The 9200-nt window shown below is 40.1% G+C and overlaps 1 protein-coding gene across 1 annotated transcript in view; it reads left to right on the top strand.

Annotated features, from left to right (window-relative positions):
• The window catches only part of NF1 (neurofibromin 1), a 132948-nt gene that overhangs the window by 23302 nt on the left and 100446 nt on the right, over nucleotides 1-9200 (top strand). The window contains exons 15-17 of the mRNA XM_025210962.1: nucleotides 1405-1484; nucleotides 3408-3531; nucleotides 7930-8085. Of these exons, the coding sequence (XP_025066747.1) occupies nucleotides 1405-1484; nucleotides 3408-3531; nucleotides 7930-8085 (360 nt within the window). The remainder of the gene's footprint in view (nucleotides 1-1404; nucleotides 1485-3407; nucleotides 3532-7929; nucleotides 8086-9200) is intronic.

The following is a 9200-nucleotide window of genomic DNA, read 5'->3' as shown; positions in this document are numbered from 1 at the left end:
TGAACCTGAAAGACTTGAGCAGTTCATGAAGGTATAACGACACGTGACTATCACTGTAGTGTGCTGTGCCATGCTGTAGTAGTTCTGAGAAGGATTTGATTTGCTGTAGGTATTACGACTTAGGCAGGCCAAGGCAGCTTTTCACCCAGCGCAGACCAGTGTGTTGGCTATACCAGTTTGCACTTAATGAGAATCTGGCATGTTGATTTTTAAGTAACCTTACCAATCAGCTTTTCTCTTAACATAGTTACTTCAAAATGGTTCCTGTTCTGTATTATTCTGAAAATAATTTGAATATTGTTCGGTGGTGGGGATCTGTTTTAACTGGTAGGCTATCACTACAAGCAAAACTTCCTTTGTACCAGAGCAAGCTGATTTTTTGTTTTCTTTTAAATTCCCTTGGCTGCATACTGGGGGTTTCAAACAGTAGGTGATGTTGCATGAGGCATTTTAGTTTTTTTTCACAGTGCCCTGGTATATATACCTAAGGTGAGGTGACAACCTTGAACATTAAATTTCCCTTTCTCTTGAGGGCTGGCCAGAATGAGGACTGGGCAAATAGTTTTGTACCAATAGTGTTGGTGCTTATTCCTTGGTATTCTGTGCTGTATTTCTTCATAGAAATTGTTGGTCTTCTATTTAGGAGTATCTTGACAATTGAGCTTTTGGCTTTAGATACATACCTCATATAGTTAATTTTGTACTTCAGTTTTGGGGACTATGACTTGTATTATACATGCTAAATCCTCCGGTATTTCAAAATGTTTTTCATTAAACACTTCTGCTAATGAAAACTGTCCATTGGAATAACTGAAAAGTGAGCAGAACTAGCATGCAAAAGGAAGAAGAGCAAATGGATATTAAAAAATAAAAAGTTGTAGAAATACACTTTTCCAGTATTCTTACAATTCTTTATCTTAATTCAGTTTTTGCTACGTCAGGGATCATAGTCAGTCTTTCCTGCTTTTGCTGGAAGACCTTAACTTACAGATGTTTTGTGTTGTTGCTGTTTTATGTTTATACCAGTAGGATTGCTTTTGTATTATTTTTTGCAGGTGGGTCAAAGACGTACACATTTAAAGCCCCCCAAACTCTGGTTACAAAAAACAAAAACTTGCTGTGTTCTTGCTTTACTATGTGGATTTAAATGTGAGATGAATGATCCTGCTTGGATTGCAGATATTTAGCAAAGGCTAAAAAAGATGACCTCAGCACTTTTCTTGATTGTTTACTTTTCCATATAAAGTTTGCTTCTAATATTTTGTTCCCATTACATTTTCTGTTTTAAAAATGAATGTTGCAGACAATGGATTCATGTATATTTAATCTATTTTTCTGGCTGTGCTGAAGTACTTTGCAAGCTATTTTCCATGAAGTAAAAAAGCTACTCTCTTCTGAATTCAGGCCTTGCTAGTTCTTCATCAGTTAGACAGCATTGACTTATGGAATCCAGATGCGCCAATAGAAACATTTTGGGAGATTAGGTAGGTAAATTAGCTTTCGTACATCAGATAAATAGCCCCATATGAGATGTCTTTTCTTTTGAAATAGCTGCGATTGAAGAAATGCTCTGAGGGGGAAAAGCTATATATTTATATAATCTCATATCTTGAAAATCACAATTGCTTAAAAGTACTCCATCTTACTCAGCTTTATAGCAAGTTGTCATTGCGCTGTACTGGTTAAATTGAGAGAGAGACCTTTCTGACTACTAAAGGGTATCTGAAGTCCACTATTTAGTTGTAACTGCAGCTATTAAACTAAACATGAAAAGATAGGTTTTATCTAGTTCAAATGTTTTTTTATTCACTTTTTTTTTTAAATTGCGTTTATGCATTTGAGGGAAAGGCAAGATAAGTCTAAGCAACTCCAAAGATGGGTTTGCGAGATTGAAACCAAGATCTGCCCCTTTGCTAGTTCCTTGCAGTCTAATCTTTGGGTCGACTGATTTGTCTTAAGGATTTTCATTTTAATAAAATATTTTTGTTTTTTTAAATAATATAATCTTTTCCAAGTCTGCTAATGCATCAATTTCAGCCAGACTATTAGGGTAAAAATTATAGTGGTGCTCAAGAGACTAAAAAGGGACATTGATGTTAAATGGGGATTAGCTTAATAGCTTAATATTTGTAAACTGAAAAGCTGTACAAGTTAGTTGTAATCTTTTATGATTAACTGAATCAGTGCAAATATAATTGTAGGATTAAGGTAGTCAATGCCTGTTCTAGAGAACACTTTTATCAGCATCAGAAAAGTAGCGTGTGTTTGCAATATATAGCTGAAAAGATTTGTAAATTTAAATTTTAAAATGTTGGTTTGTTTCTTGTTGAGTTGGGCAGTAATAGAAATACATGAATGCTACTTCATATGTCTCAAATGAGTTTGTGGTCTGTTTGGGCTGGGGTAAGAGCCATTCAATTTGACACTAATTTGGACCCTTTGACAGTTTTAACAGAGTGGGAGGACTCAATGGATATGAAGAAGGAACATCCCTAGATGTGTTCCTTCCAGAACAGAGTTGAGACACGTTGTCAGAGCAGTGTAGGTAAACTTGTACTGCCAGTCTGTGCTGAATCTGTTCTGTGGGTAAGCAGACAACTTCTGAATCAGCAACTGTCTTAGAACGAACTACTGGGTTCAGAAGATTCTCTGCGCTCACGGTTGTTTTCACTTTTGCAAAGCTTTATTTAAGGATACTCGCAGAGGCAGGTGATAGAACAGAGCAGAGAGGGCGGTCACTTCACATTGGCTTTAGGCGGCAGCTGCCACTTCGCATGGTTCCCCTGGCCCCGGAGTCTCTCGATCCCAGGGATGCGATAGCCTGTGCTGGGGCTCCGCGCAAGTCGGGGCTCTTGCCAGAGCGGAGGAACTCATCGTAACTTAAGAATGTACATCTTATATAGTCTGGAGTAAATAACGTTATCTCAAGCTAGGGATTTGGTTATCTCAAGCTAGGAATTTGGGGATGAGTCGTGATCTAACACACCTGGTATTTACCACGTTCTGCTGTATTACAACATTCTACTATTTAAGCTCATAGTTCAGTCATGCTCACAGAGCAAGAAGCTACGTGCCGTTTCACTAGCCTACTATAGAATCAGCATGCAGAACTCTTGCTATTAGCATTAGCAAAGCTCTTACTATTACAACAGCCCTGGTGACAGGACTTCTGACAAGTACCCAAATTGCTTAACTTCCTTTCAGAGAACAAAAAAGGCCAGTTGGGTGGAGGGGAAGGGGTTCTGTGATTTGAAATGCATCTCTCCACATAAATTAAAAATGGCATTGTTATGCCTGCACAGGATGTTCCTACTAATGATGTAAGGGTATATGGTTATATCTCTTTCTAGAGATGTTACTTTCTTTATTAGATGATAAAGCTAATACTGAATTTCATTTCACTGCAGTTCACAAATGCTTTTTTATATCTGCAAGAAACTAACTAATCATCAGATACTCAGCAATACAGAAATCCTCAAGTGGCTGCGAGAGATTCTGATCTGTAGGAATAAGTTTCTTCTAAAAAATAAAGTAAGTAAATGTTAACCATAATGTATTAAGAGTATTAAGCATTAGGTTTATATTCTTCCTTTTACTTACTCCCTCAGTATATCAGATTATTTCTTGGTGACTGAAAAAAATATTACTAGCTCCACTGGTAGTTAAATTTCTGCACTGTAAAGAAAGTGAAAATGCCCTGAATGATATACCCTGGTCTTGAGTGGTCTTAGTATGGTTAGGTTCTTTTCGCTAAAATGACATGTTTTGCCTTTTTTCTCTTTCCAGAGGAAATGTGTGGCCTTCAAAGGGTTTGAAGTAATGATTTTGCAGATCTAATAACTGTTGTTTCTTAGGAAGTTAGGGTTGGAAGGGACCTTAGGATGTCATCCAGTCCAACTACCTGCTCAAAGCAGGACCATCCCCAACTAAATCATGCCAGCCAAGGCTTTGTCTAGTGGTGTCTTAAAAACTGGATGGAGATTCCACCACCTTTCTGGCCAGCCTGTTCCAGTGCTTCACCGCCTTCCTCATGAGGGAGTTTTTCCTAATCTCTAACTGAAATATCCCTTGCTGCAACTTGAGACTGTTGCTCCTTGTTCTGTCATCTGCCACCACTGAGAACAGTCCAGCTCCATCCTCCTTCGAGCCTGCCTTCAGATAGCTGAAGGCTGCTAGTAAGTCCCCTCTCAGTCTTCTCTTCTGCAGACTAAATAAGCCCAGTTCCCTCAGCCTCTCCAGTCATAAGTCATGTCCCCCGGCCCACAGCCCATTTTTGTCACCCTCCACTGAACTATCCACATCCTTTCTGTATTGGGGGGCCCAAAACTGATCACACTACTCCAGATGTGGCCTCACCAGTGCTGAATGAACACTATCAGAAATACCCTCCATGCAAGAGAGAGCGAGGGATGATACCTCTTTCCTTTGTCAGAGTGGCAAGACATGCAGAAAATGTATTTTCTGTTTCTTCCTGATCATCTTATGTGAATATTGCAGAGTATGGGTCCAGACCGGACACTCACTGAAACAGTACGTCTAAAGAAGTCAGTTGGTAGATTGAAAACTAGACTTGCTAAATTACTCTTGGTATTTTAAAGGCATAAAGATAAAGGATTTGGTTCTCTGCCTTAAGTTCTACGTAATAGGTATGTTAAAGTGCTAAAACCGGAGAAAAGTTATGACTTCTTGCTGGAGGTCCTAAATCTACACAGAATGCTTAGAGAAGAGCTAATGTCCAGGTTGGAGTAGGAAAATGGCTCATTCCCCTCTTTAATCCCTACTGCTAGTTTTGGTACTACATGAGTTTTTTCTTTATTATACTTTATGTTGACTACTAGCTGGCCTGTTCTTTGGATATCTCTAATTTAATATTACACTTACTAAAATACAACAACTAAACTAGTTCACTTAATTCTTTCATGATTCCCTAAAGATTCATTATAATGCTTTCAACTTGCTTTGACATGTTTTGGATCTTATTTTTCTTAAGCTTATAGAAACCTCTTTGATGACTTAGGATGCCTTTGTAGTCTCCTGTAAGACTTCCCTCACAACTTCTGTTCTAACATAAATCTCTTTCCAGGGGTTTCGGAAGCAGAGCGCCTCAGGGCACATGTAGTATCTTTTGTAGTTGGGGTCCTCTCTTGTCTGAAATCGAGTCTCTTTACATTTCTGGAATTTTACCTTGTAATTATTCCTGGAGATGGTTCATCCATCTTGTCTTACGCATTAAAGAAACTCAGTTGACAGCTTCAGTTGTGCTTGTTGACGTTTATTGATGCTGATGATCGTAAATTGGTCCTGTCCAAATAGATGGGATTTTCTTCAATCATAACTTCTATGATTTTTATCTGGAGGCAGCATTTTTGGTTGCTTTCACCTTTCACACTCTTGACTTATCCACCATCTTCCATAAGAACAAGGTGCCATTTCATTCTTGCCTGAATTGTTTGATGAAAGATGTTTGGAGTTGTCTTTTTCCCTGCTTCCGTGACTTAGCCAGAGGTTCTCAATTCCATAGGCTGGATATGAAGACGGCTTCAGTTACTATCTAGATGGAACAAAATCTTTCTGCAAGACATGAAAAGAAGGTGTATTTTGAAATGTGTAAAGCTTATCCACTTTTTTTCTCTAGTAAATAATTCTGTTCAGTCGTGCTGTTCTTGGGTCCTTTTACCTTGATGCACATTTGATTGTGTTGAGAAGATGACATATAGTTCACATAGGCCGTGTCCATACGTGGTGTGGATGTTTGGTTCCCCGGGGACAAGTAGGAGCGTGCACCTTGTTTCATAGTTTCTAGGGTCGGAAGGGACCTGGGCAGATCATCTAGTCCGACCCCCTGCCATGGCAGGAAAGAGTACTGGGGGTCAAACGACCCCAGCAAGATGGTCATCTAACCTCCTCTTAAAACCCCCCAGGGTGGGAGCCTGCACCACCTCACTTGGAAGCTGGTTCCAGACCCTAGCCGCCCTGACCGTGAAGTAGCGCCTCCTGATGTCCAACTTAAACCTTCCCTCCGCCAGCTTGTGACCGTTATTCCTGGTAACTCCTGGGGGTGCCCGGGGGAACAGGGACTCCCCCAGTGCCTGTTGATCCCCCCTGACTAGTTTATAGCAGGCCACAAGATCCCCCCTCAGCCTTCTCTTCTGGAGGCTGAACAGGTTCAGGTCCCGTAACCTTTCCTCATAGGACCTTCCCTGCTGTCCCTTGATCATGCGAGTGGCCCTCCTCTGGACCCTCTCGATGCTGTCCACATCCCTCTTAAAGTGCGGCTCCCAGAACTGGACGCAGTACTCCAGCTGCGGCCTGACCAGTGCCGCATAGAGGGGGAGGATCACCCCTGAGCACTGGGCTGGCCCCAGCAGCTTGACCTGGGGGCCTCTTGAGGTTGCAGCAGTGGCGATTCTGCCGCGTGAAGCCTGGCTGGCAGCCAGCGTGGCTCTGGGTGACCCAGCTCCGCTTTTGAGCAGCATGCACTACCTATGTGTGTGTGCACTGCTCTGCTTTTTTTCTTCTTGGGTTTTTTTGACCCCTGGTTATCCAGGGGTCAAGAAAACCCCTCCGTGCTGCTCCATTGCAGCATGGAGAACAACTAAACATGCAGTATATGGAGCCCAGTTCTGAGAAATGGGCACTTGTAATAAAATTGTTTCATTTTTCTTCTATGCCCATTTAGACACCAATTGCAAAGCCAGAAAAAGGCCGTGATTGGTTTTTAGAGCAACGTTAGCTCTGCTCCATTTGTCATATAGTATTTTCTGTTTCTGATTTTCATGTGACGTATAAAACCTATAATAAATTATACAAATTTATGAAAAAACTAAGAAATACTCTGTGGTTGACTTTTATTAGAGCCTTCACTTTCTTTCCTTCCTAAGAGTTTGGAATATTCAACTTAAATGTAACTATTTTGGCATTAAATAAACTTATTTATTTAACAAATGTGGGCTGATGTTCTGTTTTTAGGACTGAGAGACAGTTCTGCCTCTTACATATAAAGAAATACTTCTATGTGCATAAAATATCAATTCCTCTGGAGGTTTTCATATCACTTGATCTCTAGTTTTAATAATTGAATGCTGATTTTTTTAAAGTTTACTTTAGGAAGTACTTCCAAAGAGCTTCAAGAGTCACGTTACGGAACAAACATGCCCCTTTCAGATGGCCCCAAACTATTCTTGTGCTCTTTTTGCTCTCTGCCAGCTTCCCGTTTTTGCCCTAATCTTTCTACAAAGGACAAGAGAATATCTCCTTTTCACTCCTTGGGCTTCTGTGAGGTCTTTCCTGTCCAAAGCATCAGCTTTTGAGCATAGGGATTGCTCTTCTAGGCCAAAGTAATTTGCTTTTATCATTCTTTACTAAATCTTCAAGTGTTCTAAGCCAGAAGGCATCTTCAAAATATGATGCGATAAAGAGAAAGAGTTAGCATCTTCCTTCACTGAGCTGGAGCAGCTGTCTGGATATCTTTCAAGATGCAACGTTTGATCTGAGCCAAAAGGCTGAGAAGCGATAGTTTTTCTTCCTTGCTTTACTAAACAATTTAATAAATAAACTCTCTGCCACCTTGATTAGACACACACACTTGGAAAAAATATGGGTATTAATTCAAGCCTTCAGGCCAGATTCCCATTAGATAGTCCCTGCATTTAACGTGGGTGTGGTATTGACTTCCTGTCCCAAACCGTTGAGTAGTATTGCTCTATGCATTTTGCCGTGAAAGTGGCTGCATATCAGCGATGAGTGCAGTAACTACCATGTACATGTATTTTTTTTTCCTCCCAAGCTCTTTGGGAGTTCTCACGATGGAAAGATACTATATACATGTTAAGAGGCCTTTTTTCCTTTCATGAGTATAGCTCCTGTAAACCATCCTTTTGCCCTTTTAAAAGTAGCGTGATTTATTATTTCTCTTCCCTCTCTTTATAGCAATCAGATAGGAGTTCCTGTCATTTTCTCTTCCTTTATGGGGTAGGATGCGATGTCTCTGGGGGTGGAGCTAGTCAAATTTCTCTTGACCATGAAGAGATGGTACGCTGTGCCCCAGGAGCTTCATTCAGGAAAGGGAAAGGGAACTCTTCTATGGTAAGTGCTGCACTGTGTATCATTCTTAAACCTCTTTGATATATTTAGGGGGTTGAACCTCAGTATGACTGTATAAATTGAATTAATATTTGAGGGTGGCATGAGTTACAGTTGAAATGTTTACCAGGGAAATAGTAGAAGAGATTTTAAGTTCATCTAGATGTTTGTTCAGGTTACAGATGTATCTGAAGCGCTGTGCAAGTTTGAGTAATGCAGTAAAGTTGTAACCATCTTGAAATTAAAATATTGGCCTACCTTAGCTCAGTTTAAACCATAACCGATTTCATGCCCACATTTATTAATTCTCAGACTCCATATTTCTAAACCTCAGGCCTGAAACAGAAACAAGCACAGCAGAAATCAGGGAACATTCACCCTTGTTTCTCACAGGCAGATTTTTGATTTTGGCTCTACAGCATGGAACAGCTGTGGACAACATCAGCAGGATGTTTTAATCAATGCGCTATGAGCCAAGATTTCTGATTTGTATTTTTTAAGTGACAGTTTTTTTGCTACTATTTAATGTGTAAGTATCATTACTATCTTCAGAGCACTTTACAAATGTAAATTCATCTTCATGCTTTGGAGAGAAGAAGTCATATTCCTATTTTGATTGAAACTAAAGCAGAAGGGCACATAGAATAATTGTTTAGAGACAGGTCTTGCTCCCAGTCGCGTGCTGACACCATCAGATGGAATCTCCCTAAAATCAAGTGAATGAGCACAACCTAGACTCTGTTCCCGCAATTGATGTGTGCAATCCTAATGAAATCCCGTTTCGGTCCTGACAAAATGTTGTGGATATTTAAAGCATTAACTTGGTACAAACTGGCCTAATGATACTGCTCAGTAGTGCATCACAGCACCAACCATGCTAATACACTACTGCACAGTATTGTTATAGTTGTATATAATTACTGCGCATTAATGAACGTGTAGATGTGCCTGCTGCAAGCTAATGGTGGAGAACCTTGCTATCAAAAATACAAGCGTAATACTTAATTTCTCCCACACTTAAACTGTCTTATAGATAGATTACATAGATTTCATAGATCCCTAAGGTCAGAAGGGACCTTGTAGATCATTGAGTCGAACCCCCTGCTCTAGGCAGGAAA

The sequence above is a fragment of the Alligator sinensis genome, unplaced genomic scaffold, assembly GCF_000455745.1.
Source record: "Alligator sinensis unplaced genomic scaffold, ASM45574v1 scaffold118_1, whole genome shotgun sequence".
Classification (NCBI taxonomy): Eukaryota; Metazoa; Chordata; order Crocodylia; family Alligatoridae; genus Alligator; species Alligator sinensis.
This window is presented reverse-complemented; position numbering and strand designations above follow the sequence as displayed.